Here is a 15,900-nt window from a genome sequence, read left to right as displayed (position 1 = left end):
TAGAGAGCGCTGGAACTTCCAGGGCAGAGGAAAGAGGAAAAACACGTTCTCCAGGGCCACAGAGAGCAATATTCCCTTCCATTTCCTGTCTCAAGGAGGTTACTTGAGGTGACCATTCAGAGGGACCCACGTCCTCTTCTTGCCTGGGCCCACGTAGGAGGGAGGGGGCATCCAGCTTTGTGGTTGGCTTTAAATTATAGAACCGGGTGGGAGGAGCAGTGTCTAATGTAGTCTCAGTGCTTGGGAGGCTGAGGCAGAGCACCTGAGCCTCGGGCAGTGGCGGGGAGCCTACAACACGCGGGTTACTCGTTTTTATTTTAAGAAAAAAGATGTTAACGTGTCAGTTGTTTTTCTCTATACTATAACCCCAGTGTCGAGGTTTAATTGCAGTGTTGGCACTTTGCGATAGGTGAGTTTGGGGTTGCAGTTTGGGCACTGGGCTCTGAAGAGTCTCCATCACTGCCTTAGGCGTTCAAGACCAGCCAGGGAAACCCAGCGAGATGCCATCCCTGTCCTGAGACCAACTGCAGAAGTGGCTCCTCCTCCCATAATTCTCTCATTCATCCTGGCTTTGCAAAGATTTTATGATTATCAGCTAATAATTTTAATTCAGAGATTTTTTTCCCTCATAAACCTTCTGTTAAAATGGGATAAGCATGTACTTTATCTTTTAGCTATTGGGTCCCGAGATATTTTTTAAGTGTTTGGAGACATATAAATGCAACAAATGCCTTTGGTCCTGGACAGATATAAGGCATAACCTTCTACCAGAGAGGGATCACAGGAGACAGCATCACTCACCGCTTTGTGTCCTCCTGGATAGGAACACAGGGTCATGCAGAAGGGTGCTGGGTCTGGCGGTTAGGGCTGGCTGCTTACCCTATTGCAGCGGGCATTCCCTTCCTGGTCATGAAAGCAAGATCCCAGGCCAGGTGTTTGGGTGGGAAGTACCCTGTCAGTGGCCATTTGGTCTAATGGCATCACCATGCTCCTTTGGTGGTGTAAAGTCAGGTCGTTTGGACTCTGGGCCACTCCTTTCCACCAGGAAGTGAGCGGTGAGCTGTAGGCCTGGCCCGGCCAGCAGGAAGTGGACCAGCATAACCACACTCCATGAGCTAGGTCCAGATGCACTAGCGCCCTGAGGTTTGGTGCCACCAAAGCCTGGTCTCATGCTCTCTTTGCAGCCCAGTACTTTGCCAGCACTATGATCATCGTGGGCCTCTCAGTTGTGGTGACAGTGATCGTGCTGCAGTACCACCATCACGACCCCGACGGAGGCAAGATGCCCAAGTGGGTACGTTCTTCCCATATTCAGAGGGGCGTTGTCACGTGGTTTGTCTGTTTTAAAAACATACAAAAACTGCCACTCTGAAACAGATGGCATGGTTTTTCATAGGACTTTACCTCTTGCCATACCTTTGCAGAGAGTATAGTTACGGAGAATTTACTCGTTGGTTCTCCGTGGCAGTGTTTGCATCTGACCTTCCAGCTCACAGCTCACACACCAGCTGCTGTGTATATTTTACTAGCGTAGTGTTTTTTAAAACCATTCCTTTGCACGCACTGTAGAGGACTGTGCGGCAGTGGGAAGGAAGGGATGAGGTCAATGCATAATGCAGGATTGGAGCCTCACAGCAAAATGAGGAGCAGGAAGACTGAGGAGCAGACTGAGCTAGAAACAGAGCAGTCCCTCAGTGTCTGCATGGCATTGGCTCCAGGATCCCCTGCAGATACCAAGTCTGCAGGTGCCCTTGCTCCACAGATAAAGTAGTGTAGCATTAGCACCGATCCTGTGCATATCCCGCTGTGTACTTTAAATCACCTCCTGATAGCTTGTAGTACCTCACACAATGGAAGTGCTGTGTAAATAGTCGTTATGTTCTGTTGTTAGGAAATAATGCAAAAACTAACTGTAGTTCCTCAGTACAAATGTAGGTCATTTTCCTTGAATATTTTTCAGTCTATGGGGGGTTGAATCCATGGATGGCAACCTGAGGATGCAGAGGCCAGGTGTGTAAACATTCAGTGCACACGGGAGTGTGATCTCACCCAAAGCCCGAACTACGAAGATGGATAGGCACTGATGAGGAAGGGCAAAGGGGTATGAGGGGAAGGGTGGTACAGTATAGGCCGGGTCCCCCATCCTGTGATTCAGCAGGAGCCATGCTTCACCTTAGCCGTAGCAGACTCCGCCCTGCCCGCTGGTGTTCACCCACCCATCCCATTTCCTCCTGTGGGACTCTGTCACAAGCTCTGTGTCCACCCGTGAGTAACGGTCAGGGGACTGAGGATGGAGCCATTCCTGGACTTTGCCCATCTCATCTGGATAAAACCCAGGCAGGAGAGACTTGCCTCACCTCTCTACAAACCTCCCAGGTCTTCCTGTTCAGCCTGGTAGTCTCAGGATGGAAAGAGCCCTCCTTCCCATCCTGTAAAGATCTGTCTTTGGAGACCCATTAGATTACATCCGAGCCCAGAAGGGATCACCAACATGCTAAGTACAGAATAAGGAGCAAGGCGCATTGAAAAGCCCTCCGGGAACAGAGGGTTTCTGAGCCTTCTGAAAACACCCATTATGCAGTATTTTACAGCATGCAAAAGTTAATGGAGGAGATCACTTTAAAAGTTAGCTTTACAGGTTTACTGTTTCCCTTCAGAGTTTTTCCACAGCAGCCCCCCCCCACATACATACATATAAAATAACTGGCCTAGAGCCCCTGGCACCAGCAGTGGGGTATGCTCAGCCTGAATAGTGATGGCTGCACACACACAGCATCACTGTCGTCCCTGACGCTTGCCCTGACAAGTCCCAGACCCCTGAAAAAACCTGTGGTGCATCTGCACAGCTCATTTACATTCATGCGTGAGGATTTCTAACCTTGATGCACTTGGGCACAATGCCAGGCCAGGTGTGCGAACCAATGCCTTTCCCATTTGCAAGTGTTTACCCATCTCTGCATTCGAAACAGATCATATGCTTACCTGTTTCTAAAGCCAAAGGCAATCTGGCTCCAGCTCCCACCCTCACTCTGCTTTGATCCCCAATATTGATGACCGTTCCAGGAAATTTCCTTCTTAAACACTTCCTTGAAGTATTTTGACTGATACAAAGATAAGGTAATTAAATCATGCAAAACCATTTTTAACAGCCTTGCTAATAGGTCACTTCTCAGAGTAGAAGCTTGTTAAGTGTGTCTCTCCTGTTTTATACAGCACGGCGCATTTTTCTTTCATTTCGTGTGTATTTGAAACATAAACAGCCTCCAAGGGACTTTCATTGTGCTCCGTGGTGGTGAAGACACTGACCAGTGCAGTGGCATTATGTGACATTTGCACAGCCAGGAACAAAACCATACTCCAACAGGAGAGGTCACAGCACAGTTTGTGATAAGTGCCAAAAGGATAATTTCATCTTTCGAGATGCTTTGGCCTTGAAAGCTAATGATTCGGGCCACGGAATTCAAAATGGACTTGGCCAAGTGGACTGTGGGAGCTGGAGGGACAGCTGGGGCCCATGCAGAGCCGGCCACTGGGGGAAGGCGCCCAGCCCGGCTCAGCCTTTTGCACAGCTGTTTCCAGGTCCAGACTCACTCCCTGTCCCACGCCTTCCCCAGGATCTGGGGTGGACTTCCTGGTGTCTTTGGAGAGAGCTTAGGGCTCAGTCACAGGAGCTTTGAAAGGAACCAGTAGATAGACAAAGCTGCAAACATCTGAACATGTAAGGGACTTCACTCCTGGGTCATCGTGTGACCTTATCTTAGCCTTATCTTAGGCCAATGTCTTAGCCTCTTGGGGGATCAGTTTACTTGCCTGTAAAATGGAATTATTCTCACTTCATAGAACCCTGAATGGCCCCTGTGAGAACACGTGTCTCATGAAGTCCAGACCCATTAGCTGGCCGCATGGCACTGCTTTTCACTGATTCTGAAAGCCCCTTTGGAGGGAGAGTTGCCTGCAGGGAGCACATACCATGAAACAAAGGGCGATGGTCTCCGCAGCTGCTGGGAAGCGGGTCTTAGGAGTCTGCCTTGTTCTTTTCCCTCCCTGTCTACAGACCTGCTGGCTTCAGTTATCTTTGATATGATGTCATGAAAGTGATTCCTGAGAAAGCCCGCAGACATGAATTTCACCCTACAGGCTTATCTCTCCCTACAGGTGGGAAATATCCCTGCTAGGTGGTTGATGGCATTTGCCGTAATTGTAAAATAAAATGACATTGAAATCAGTATCTGGGTGATTTCAGGGAAAGGGCTCACTTCACACACATTTATGTGGATAGGCTGGATTGGCTGGAAGGGTTTGGTTTTTTGTCCAAGCAGAAGTTTGGACTATCTCTTCTTTCTATGAAGGCAAAAATATTACCCAGGGTGATTTTTCACAAGCTTCTTCATGCATGCAGGCACTATAAATTTACACTTGATCTTCCCCAAAAGGCCGAGAAGCAACAATGTAAGTTTGTAAAATACTTTAGAGCAGAGATTGACAATCCGTGACCCTGGTGGCCAAATGTGTCCACTGTGTTTGTACATAAAATGTGATTAGGAAGCAGCCACCTACATGCTTTCTGTGAGTACTGCCCCAGAGTCTCTATGGCCTAAAGAACTGAAATATTTGCTGTGGCGCTGTGTACAGAAAGTGTGCCAAGCCTGCTTCTGACTTGGCCAAGCACTTTCAGGACGTTGTGATCCTTGGACCTTGTTGCAGCCTGGTGATTGGGTCAGAGGTGCTGAGACTGCCATAGATCCCAGCACATTTGTGTCTCGAGTTTTTCCACAGAGCTCCGAGACCTAAAGAAATAGTAGTGAAAGGTCTCTGAGGTCCGTAGGTTAAAACAACTTCATAAATATTCATGCCTTGGCACCTGCATGGCACCTCCGCCTTCTCCCCTGCAGGGCAGTTTTCTTCCTGCCCTGTGGAAATTTCATCTCATTCTTGGGACACTAAACATGCAGAGGTTATATGCTCACATCACGTTTGACCCAACTGTTGTTAAGGATTTGGCATTGACTGTGCACAGTTAGGGTGGAGGCCGTGGAGCCCGTCAGCCCTGCATGACTGATGTCTGCTCTGGGCCGCTCTGAACTTTCTGTTCTCTCCCTAGACCAGAGTCATCCTACTGAACTGGTGTGCATGGTTCCTGCGCATGAAGCGGCCAGGGGAGGACAAGGTGCGGCCCGCCTGCCAGCACAAGCAGCGCCGCTGCAGCCTGGCCAGCATGGAGCTGAGTGCGGGGCCCGCCCCTCCTGCCAGCAACGGCAACCTGCTGTACATCGGCTTCCGAGGCCTGGAGGGCGTGCACTGCGCCCCCACCCCGGACTCGGGGGTCGTGTGCGGCCGCATGGCCTGTTCCCCCACGCATGACGAGCACCTGCTGCACGCGGGGCAGCATCCCGAGGGGGACCCGGACCTCGCCAAGATCCTGGAGGAGGTGCGCTACATCGCCAGCCGCTTCCGCTACCAGGACGAGAGCGAGGCCGTGTGCAGCGAGTGGAAATTCGCGGCCTGCGTGGTGGACCGCCTGTGCCTCATGGCCTTCTCGGTCTTCACCATCATCTGCACCATCGGCATCCTCATGTCCGCACCCAACTTCGTGGAGGCTGTGTCTAAAGACTTCGCGTGATGTCAGCCGGCCTGCACGTGTAGGAAACACAGAGTCAGGCAGAGTCGGGGGGTGGGTGAGAATTTGGGGAGCTGCCCCAGAAGCACCGTTCATGGGATGACCCCGTGTATCCTTAGACTGACCGTCCTGATGGTTGCAGTTCATAACAGGATCTGAGCACCTTTCTCTTGAGTCCCAGTGTGGCACAGCCTTACCGGTGGCGGAGCTGGTTAACGGCCATTTCGCCCACTGATTACTCCCTAGATAGCCCTGCAGGAGGGTTTCTGTAGCTCTAGACTGCCACAGGAGGCCTGCGTCATGGTTCTGCATGCCTGCATGTCACTTGCCGGTAAGGCCCACCTGGAAACACAGTGTATGTCATTTGCCTGTGTACAAATCTAGCTCGAAACAAATAATAAACCACACTCACTTGCTCCATTCCAACAGTGGACTTGGAAAAGAACACCAAAAGAACTAAAAGCTCACCTGTTGGTTTTTCTGCAATTCAGCTTTTTCTCTCCTCTATCTTGGATAGCTGGTAGAGAAAACAGTTTTATTGTCATTCCTATAGGAGAGAATTGGTCATTCTGCAAACTTACACATAGCGAGTTTGTGTCAGTTCAAAACCAGAAGCAGCCCCAGCTGTCTGTGTATGTGTGGGGTGTGAGTGTGTCCCCTGTAGGTCCCAGATAGCTCCCCACTTTCCTGTATTGTCCCAGACATGGAGGAGTTAAGCAAATCTGTTGTATTCTGAAAAGGACAAAGAGAGATCTACGAGAACTACCAGGCGAGGGAAATGACAGAAGTTAACTTCAACCATCCAAATGTTTTTAGACAAGCGTGCAGTACTTGCTTCACGTGGATTAGGGATGATTAGTCTTAGAAATGTGCACATCCATGTACGTGCACACCATAAGGCGACCATGTTCTCTGGCTTTTTCTCCATGTGAAGCCAAGGGCAGAAGCCAGAACCTCTAGGGCCCCAGCACGGCAGGCACTGGGAGGGCTGGTGCGGCGGATGGCTTTGCTAAACACAGGGAGACCTTCCGAGGCTGCACAGCCACGTCCCTGCTTTGTGGCTTTTCTCTCTGCTCCTGACTTGTTCACCCCAGCAGCAGCCAAGGAAGCTGGCTTGGCTTCATTGCAGAGGTTTAATCGTAAAATCTAGCAGGTGACGCGGTGCTCCACTGAGGTTCTCTAGATGATGACAGTCATTCTGCCTCTTTCCATTCTTACTTTTAATGAGACCAGAGAGTAGTGCACCAGTCTCCAGCTTTGAGGCCACAAAGCTGCACAAGGCTTCTAAGCTCCTGGAGTCCCTTAGTCTGTGCCCAACCCCTGAGATGGGCTCATCGTGAGGGAAGCTTAGGTTTTCCAGAGCAAAGAAGCACACTTGTATCCATTTCCCAGCCTTCATGTCACTCTTTTCTGGGTAATGCACACGAACGTGTTTGTGCTGGAGCAAGGTGAAGGGTCATATGTGCTCTGTGTGTAGCATGTGTGCATGCATGTGCACACGTGCCTGTGTGTGCAATTCAGGAGCATGGGTGTGGCTTACACCAGGGAGGCTGATAAAGCAGGAGATGGTGGCACTGAGCCTGTGGTGTGGGGCCACCTGCAGAGCCCACCCACTCCACGTGGAGTAGACAAGTGACACACAATATTTCCTGGGTTTGTTTTTTCTTTCTATTGCAAAGTATCTTTAAAAACAAAAAGAAAAGTTTTGATATACAAAGAGATTGCTTCATTTCTTATTGTTACCCAAAATTGTTCTCTACCACAGTTTTGCTTTAAGAGAGAATCCACTTTTTTGGTTTTGTATTTTATATGGAAAAGCATAAAAGGCAAATAAACGTAGCTCATGGTTTGACCCTCCAAGTAACTATCATGTGATTCATAAAAATAATAAGGAAGAGCTGTGCATATAGTTAGAAAAGTGGGAATGTTACTGTCGCCTCCCTGGCTCTCCTTTCTGTCTCCCCACAGGGCCCTGCTAATGAGTTTGGGGAGCATTTCCAGAAGGAAAAGAGGGGACTGAAGAGGAGACATAGAGAGAGATAGCTTCTCTAGAAATCATGCTATGTAGTGTTCTGCGCTAGTGTTTTGTTTGAGAATTCTTTCTGTAATAATGTATAAAGATCTACCTCGTTTCTCTTAATAGCTGCTTGGTATTCCATTGCCTCAGTGGGTTATAATTTATTGGATTAGTCTTTCATACATACAGAGATTTCCAGTTTTTACTTTTATATGCAAATCTATAATTAGCGTTCCTGTGCATAGATTTTAGCACACTTTTGTGACTGTGTCTTGGTAATTCCAGTTTAGAAACAGAATTGCTGGATATAAAGCTATGCATTTAAAATTTGATAAATATTGCTACATTATCCCCTGAAAATTAGTGCTACCCCACCAAAAGTTCAGTAAAAGAGCCAAATTCTCTGCTTTCTAGAGCTAAATATTTTCAAATTTGTCTTTCTAATCTGATTGCTGAAAAATACATTGCGATATTATTCTGGTTTTGGTTTGTTTTGCTATGAGTGAAACTGAACATCTTTTCACATTTGTTTGGCAGTTTCAATTTCTGTAAATTTATATCTTTTATACAGTTTGCAGTTGGGTTCTTTGGCTTTTCCTTAATTTATTTGCTTATGCACATTGAGGCCTTTCTGTCTTTCATCTCAAAATATTTTTATTTACCATTTGTCTTTTATTTATTGACTTGCTTGTTTATTGGCATATAGTAAGTTTAAAATTTATATACAATTTATCCATATTTTGCTCTGTAGATTCTGGAATTTATTTGTAGTTTTAAAAAGTCTTCCCCATTTTGAGATTATGAATAAATTTATTCATATTTTCTTCTAAGCTTTATGGTTTCATTTGTTTATTTTCATACCTTCTGACTTCCCGGGATTTATTTATTGCAAGAAATGAATTAAAAGTTTAATTTTATTCCTCTAATTAAATGTATAATACTTTTCTGTAATAAAATAATAATCTCCCCCACTTGTTCAAAATGCCCCCTTATTTGTAAACTAAGTTTCTTTAAGTATTTGGTTCTATTCTGTTCTGTTGATTTATGTCTTTCAGAATGCCTTTAATTTCTCGTGGTCTTTTGTGTTTTCAAGACAGGGTTTCACTGTGTAGTTCAGGTTGGTTTTGAACTCATTCTGTAGCCGAGACGCCCCTCGAATTCACAGTGATCCTCCTGCCTCAGCCTCGTAACTACTGGGATGACAGCGTGGTGTGCCCAGCTTCTTGTGGTTTATTTATGTCAGTGTTGGTACCCTCAACATGCACCTCAGCGCCCACCTCAACCTTTTCTAAGTCTCTCTTTCTCTCTGCTATGTTGCTTATTAATAAAGTAAAATAGGCATCCGGTGAACCCAGGTTAACTGAGTCTTTGTGTTCAGGACGCTGCAGTCTAGGCTGGTGTGCCCACGTGAGTTTGTGTCGCTGAGTGGAGTATTTTGGGTGTGTCCAGCAGGTCCAGTGAATTGCTTGTGTGTTGCCATTTGGCTCCCATTTTCAGTGGACTTCCTGCGTTTTGTTCTAAGTGTACATATGTGAATGTATTTGGGTTTTGTATATTAATGTCATAACCAAATACCAAAACTGTGCTTTCTTATTGTTTTTAAGATTTTTCTTGACTCCTTCCCAATATTCCCTTTATTTCTCTATTCTATTACATTTGAAAATATTAATAACAGTTCACGTGGCACACTTGTCTTGTTTTTAACATTAATGAGGTGTTTTGGTACTTGTGTGAAGACATGTATTTTCTTTGTCATAATAAAAATGTCTGTGTCCTCACAAACTTGCTGTTTTGTGGAATACTGAATGTGAGATTTCTGTCGGAGTCAGTATCCATGGAGATGATCCAGAACTTTATCCCTGTGCTCTGCTAGAATGTTTTATTCTGTTACTAGAATCCCTACAACTAAATTGTTATTATATTCCTGAGGTCATTCCTGCTTGGCCTTATGATTGTTCTCATACCATAATTAAGATGAATCGTTCCACAGCTTGCTTGTGTGTGCATCTGTGGATTCAACCAACAGCAAATGACAAATACTCAAAAAAAATTGCATCTGTACCGAACCTACACAGAATTTTTTCTTGTCATTATTCCCTAAACAATGAAGTCTAACAGCTCTATCGCATTTACATCATATTAGGCATTATAAATAAAGTGGCTTAACTTGGAGGACGTATGCAGATAGTATGCAAATGCTATGCCATTTTTATGGGGAACTTGAGTGTCTGCATATTTTAGTGTCCATGAGATGGTTTGAAAATCATCTACTTAATTTAGAAAGATCTGAGAGCTATTAGGTCATTTGTATTGTGCTTCTGAATTTATCCTATTAGGCAGAGGAGGTCCTTTAGCACATCTGGAATCAAATTTATTTACTTAGTTTTTAATATAAGATTAACTGCATTAATTGTTCAACATCAATTCTTGCTTTTGCAATGTAAGTGTTAGGGTTTTAACTCAGTATTTGTGGTGATTTCCCTTTTCATTTTAATTGCTGTGCCTAAGTCTCCTTTCTCCTGCGTTTACTGATGTTTTGAATACCGCATCCTTCTACTCAGTGGTCTGGAGATCCAGCCCCTGGGTCGTGTTGGCCCCTGAGCTGACCCAGGCTTCCCTGTGATGGCAGAAGTCAGGATGGTGCGGGCAACAGAGTGCAGAGCTGGCACCACCATGCTCTGGCCCCGCTCCAGGGCTGGAGATCCAGAGGGGCAAACCAGGCATGTCAGCAGAGCGACCTGGGAGATGTAGCTGGTCCTACCACTCACGGTGACCATGCTTGGCTGGAAAACAGACCGACAGAAAATTCACGCAAAGCCCTCTAGAGATGCAGGCTTCACGAAGAAGCCTCACATAATTTCTTCCATGACTTAACTTGCATTCCCTTTCCCTTTCCAGTACCGCACAGCCATTCCTCCTCTTCCCTAGGTCTTGCTATAAGAGTGTTGCCTACTTCCCCACAGCTGGCTCCTTTTCTAATGGCTGTTTATTTCTCTTTGCCTAAGTTTGCCTTTCTAATAAGTGTACATTGAGTTGGGGAAAGGACCCCAAAGTCTTTGCTTTCCTTTTCATTTTGCTTCCGTTTTCTCTATATATTTAATAGATAACAGATTTCATTTCTGTTTAAATCTTTACCTTGAATCCTGCTTCCAAACCAGGCCCACCAGTTTCCTTTTCCGGGAAGACGCCTGGAAGGTCCCTACCTGCTGCAGCATGCAAGAAACAAGCTGTGCCTCTTGTGAACCTCGCATAGCACTTCTGGGCTTCAGGTGTGCAGGGTTTGTCTGTGCCAACCAGTACTATGTGCCCGTATGACTGGGTTCATTTTTGCACCACTGCCCAGAGTTAGGGCAGGCTCCCAGGGGGAAGGGCTCAGTCCTGGACACAGCCTTCTGTCTCCTTTCATAGCACACTGGTGCTGGGCGTGGTGGCAAAAAGACACAGGAATTCCAGCTACTCAGACTAGTTCAGGGTCAGCCTATCTCAAAATTGAAAACTCTGGAGATACATCGCATTGTTCTCTGGGTTCACTCCCTAGTACCACAAAAAATTTTAAAAATGAAAAAGTAGCTAAATGGTGGTCCCAGCTATGCACAGCTCCATCAGACTTGGCTTGGTCATTTGCTAGACCAGTTCATAAAACTCAGGGAAACACTTGACTTAGGGTCACAGACATACTTTGTGTAATTCTGAGTTGCATTCCTGCAAAAAGGGCCTTAATGAATTTGTTGATAAGGGAAGAATAGTATAGAATATGTACATTCCAATATTCAGAACAAAGAAATAGTCAAAGGAATCACCAAGTTGAGGACTTCACTTTTATTTGTGTAAGTCTTACATGCAGTAAGTGTAACAACATAGAACTACAGTACCGTCCTGCACAGCACAATCAGCGAAAATTACAGGACTGTATAACCAGAGTGGACTGCACAGAAAGAGGTTGTGGAGGAATGAGGAATGCCTGTGCATTTTTTATTGAGCAACACAATTGCCAAAGGAAAGCAGTGTAGAGGTGAGGTGTGGAGCCAGGGCGGGCGTGTGGAGTTGCCACCCCTCTCTGGCTGCGGCACCCTGCCAGTACCGCAGCATGGCCGGTGACCCAGAAGCTCCCAGAACCTGCCCCTTAGGTATCTGGTGGAGGTTTAAGCCATAGGCATGGCTGATTATTAACTGAGTCTTACTCCCTTTCCTCTTGGAGGATATGAAAATGCCAAGCTTCTTCTCAGAGCTCAGTCCTTCTGCAGACCTGCCCCCACCCAGGGCACACCAGAAGCTGCCTCCTTAGAACCTAAAAAAAAAATATGCAGGTCGGGGGAGATGTGGAGCCCTGTGCCAAGAACAAGGTCAGTGACAAAATGTAGGAACAAAAGATTCTCCTGGCACCCTGGTTGCTCAGGGAATCACAAGGAGTTTTTAGAGCTTCGTGGGTTAAGAGACAGCGCTTATTCATACTTTTATTTTTACTGTTTAGGGCATGTTAGGTATAACTGGGATATGCACCTACATTTTTATAAAGGTGATACATTTGTTTTTAATATATTTTTAAATATATGTAATTGTTACTTTTGAACCCTGCTTTTAGTTTTCCTTTTTTTTTTTTCTTTTGGTGCATGTGGAAGATTTCCTATTTTTATATGTCTGAATGGTTACCTATACAATTTTGCATAACATGGTTGAACATATATTTCATGATTTATCAGCACGACAGTATCCGTTAATTTGTAGTTCTCATGTTGAACCCTAGTTTACTATGTTCTCTTTTTGTTTCTAGCTCTCCTGCATTTCTTTACATGACGTTGCATGATATCCTTTAATACTTACCAATTCAGAACAATATCTGGTGACTTATAGAAGGTAGATTGAAAGCCGTGGCAAAGGCTGTGAAAATTAATTTGCACATGAGCTGGTTTTCCCCACTTTTGACTGCACAATGATCTTCACAAATGATAGTGTTTACCTTCTGAAAATTTGTTTCTTGCCATCACACATGGCATATTTATGTATGTAGAGTGAATTTTCCGTCTTTTTTCTCCTTCTGGCTCCTGTGTAATAATGTCTGTTCCCTTCTGTTCCTTAGGAGATCTGGAGTTATTCTGTGTGTTGCTGTCTAATTTTCCTACTTTCTCCTCTGTTTCCCTCTACTCTATTCTGAAACGGTAGTGTTTTCTTTGTTTTCACAGCTCTGCAGTTCATCTTTCATTTCATTCTAGTTTTGAGCTCCTGTTTTACTGAAATCGGTTTCTCATTAACTTCTCCGCAGTGTTGCAGGATTCTCTTCTCTTACGCAGCTGACTTTCTCTGCAGAGCGGGGCTTCTCTTCTCTGAACAGGTGGGAGGCCCGCTTCTTCTGTCGTTTCCGGATCTCTGATAACACATCAGCGCGGCTGCCCCACCACCATCTCCTTGCTTTTGTTCCGTTTGGGCTGCTCCTTGCGCATCTTCTCTTTCCTCTGAGAGCAGCTCTCTGACCTCTTCTCTGGGCTCTAGCCGCAGGCTCACCTCTCCCTCTGCTGTCCCCTTTCTTGCTGAAGTTCTGAGAGGAGCAGGGTCTTGGCCTCGCTGCCTGAGTGTGTTGTTGCTGTTGGGGGGCCGTGAGCGTCCATGACACCTGAACTGTCGCCCTTGTGAGGACACCTGCAATGTCAGCTTCCTCTACTTCTGCGTGGCATTCTGTGGCTTTTTGCCTGGTAGAGCGCTCCCGTTTTAGCCTTTGGAGTCCCCAACGGTATTTTTCCAATCCTTGACCTTAAACCCACCTCTGTTTGGGAGAGAGAGAAAAGATGTCCTTGGATCTGGCTGTGAGGGCTGGAAGTTGGAAGGCAGATGGAATCACTACCTTTGCCTGATTGTGCTTGGCAGATCCGTATTCATGGCGGATAGACACACATCACCTCCCTGCATCCGCTGTGGTCCTTGAGGTCAGTGGCGGGTTCTGCACACATGACCTTTTGTTTTGTTTCCAAGTTACAACTTCCCTTCTTGATCAATCCTACTCCAAACTGGCAGTGCGGGGTGGGGAAAGAAAGGTCATTAATATCCTCTACTTACGATGGATGGAGTTACGTGCCCATAAACCTATCAATGCTGAAAATATCCAGGTTCACAAATTCATGAAATGCACAAAACCTGGAGCATATGACAGCTCAAAAACAGAGTGCACTGTGGAGTGAGAGACACCATGGGCTCCCTGCAGCTGCCCAGGCTGGGAGAAGGGATCAAGCATCCAATCAGTAGCTTGGGGAAAAACTCAACATCCAAACTTTAGTGTAGAGTTTCTATTGAAAACATAACCCCTGTGCACCTGTGTAGGTCAAAAAGTCACACATGGAAGTTCCCAAAGTTGCGGAACCCTCAAGTGGAGGCACTCGTAACCTGTGCAGCCTGAGCCACACTGCCCTCTGCTTTTCGTGGCTGCAGCGTTTGAACATTCTGCCTGAGGCTGTGTCCCTACAGGTCACTCCTGCTGCTCGGGGCCTTTGATGGTTTGAGTGGGAACATTTCTAATGCTTTTTTCCACTCAAGTGACTTTCACAAGACCCTGGACAGTGTATTCAACAAAAGGAATCGCAGTGGAGAGTGTGTTCACAGGTAACTACCACAGGTAGCAGTAAGTTAGACTGTCAATAATTTTAGAGTATCATAGGTGATGCTCTAAATTTTAATCTTTGCATTGAAGGACCATACATAGTTATAGAGCTTGGTACTTTCCATATACATTCTCCTGTTTTGCTTTCTGTAATAAGTGAAAATAGCCAATTTGCCATGGATTCTAGTTCTCTTTTGTTAATATCAATAGTGTGATTGTTTCTCAAGACAAATAACTTTGAACTATAATTGAGGATAGGTCAATCCTGAAGCTAAAATTACCATAAGGATAAAATAAATATTATGTTGTTTTCTCTACAGTTTGATAATGACTATCTAATATAAAATTGCTATTATGCTTTTCAATAACAAGGCTAAAAAATTACTTACCACTTGAAATGACGGTTTGCTCCAGTGCTGTCTGTAATTCAGCATGCTGTCTTTACTCTGGGTATCTGGGTATCTGTATTATGATTCCTGGGTGACAGGGTGTGACTTCCTTCTATAGCCGGGGCTTCCAAGCCCTGCGTGTTAGCTACAGGGGAGAGTGTAGCTGTGCTTTTGGGAAAGCCGTGCCTTGAATTCTTAGTGGAAGAAGCAGGTTCACTCTCTTCAACTAGATGTGGAATTTCTAGAATATACAGATGCTTAGAGCTCATTTATGCTACCAAGATCCATACTTTAAAAAGTTTTATCTGAGCAGAACAGATAAGACTGTCCGTTCAGGAGCTGGGGTCTGTGGTACTTCAGGGTTCCATCCTGGAGAGAAGTTGTGAAGCAGGCGTTTGGAAAACGCTTAGTGTGAAGGGCTTGGCCAGAAGGCTGTGGGCCCCGCACTGGGCTCCTGAAGGAGAGAACATGGGCTTGGTTCCACGTGCTTGTATTGGGTGTCAGGGCAACCTGCTGCCATCAGGAAAAAGTCATGGTGATGGATGCAAACAGCAGGCTTTCTGGGCTCTCCTGAGATTCTTCTGCACTCCCAGAAATAAAAGGGTGGAAAACCCAAGCCAGCAGTCTGAGACTAACCCATGCATGTCAGCGTGACCTCTTTGAAGCACAGGCTTTGACTCATGCTCACCTGAAACGGGTCGGATCCTGTTGTGAGCTAACTGCATCCCCAGTACCCTGTTTGGAGGTAGGTCCTTCAAAGAGGTGATTAAAATGTGCCCCAGAAAGTAAGTCTTCATCAATCCAATCTATAAGAAAAGATTAGGACACAGACACACCCGGAAGAAAGATCAGGTAGTGTTATCCTGAGACAGTGACTGCTCCTTTTTCAGACTCTCAGTTTCCCCACCTTTAAAGAGGAAACCACTGGGTCAGACTTGGTGAGATAGTGGCTTAGGGCCAGCCTGTAACACAGCCACAAAGAAACATCAGCTGAGTAGATTTTCCTACTGATGCCACCTGTCCCACCCTGAGGAAAACTACCATCTGGTTTCTACAGGCTTTGTAGCAAGTCCACTTCCTTTGCTGCTTGATGAGCCCCTCCTGCCACCGCGACAGTAGCATCCAGCAATGTGTTTCCCATGAGAGACAGTCCTCTTCCTTGGTGCTGTTTTCCAGAGTGCAAATGCTGACAAGCACGTGTCAGGAGCACACAGGCTTTGGCAGTGACTCCCAGAGGAAGCTGGCAGGGTCATTCCGGGCCACCACGCATGAAAAGCAGCAGAGACCATTC

General features: G+C 45.9%; 1 protein-coding gene across 9 annotated transcripts in view; it reads left to right on the top strand.

Moving 5' to 3' along the window:
- The window catches only part of LOC100720640 (neuronal acetylcholine receptor subunit alpha-7), a 231,025-nt gene extending 223,548 nt beyond the window's left edge, over positions 1-7,477 (top strand). For all 9 annotated transcript variants that reach the window (XM_063249847.1, XM_063249848.1, XM_063249852.1 and 6 more), the window contains 2 exons: positions 1,185-1,294; positions 5,102-7,477. In XM_063249847.1, coding sequence (XP_063105917.1) covers positions 1,185-1,294; positions 5,102-5,620 — 629 coding nt within the window. In that variant the 3' untranslated portion in view covers positions 5,621-7,477. The remainder of the gene's footprint in view (positions 1-1,184; positions 1,295-5,101) is intronic.
- Positions 7,478-15,900: the final 8,423 nt, after the last annotated feature.

Source organism: Cavia porcellus, unplaced genomic scaffold (assembly GCF_034190915.1).
Source record: "Cavia porcellus strain 051 isolate PalLab524CR breed Dunkin Hartley unplaced genomic scaffold, mCavPor4.1 scaffold_6, whole genome shotgun sequence".
NCBI lineage: Eukaryota > Metazoa > Chordata > Mammalia > Rodentia > Caviidae > Cavia > Cavia porcellus.
Note: the sequence above shows the minus strand (reverse complement) of the source record. Positions and strands in the feature narration are given on the sequence as shown.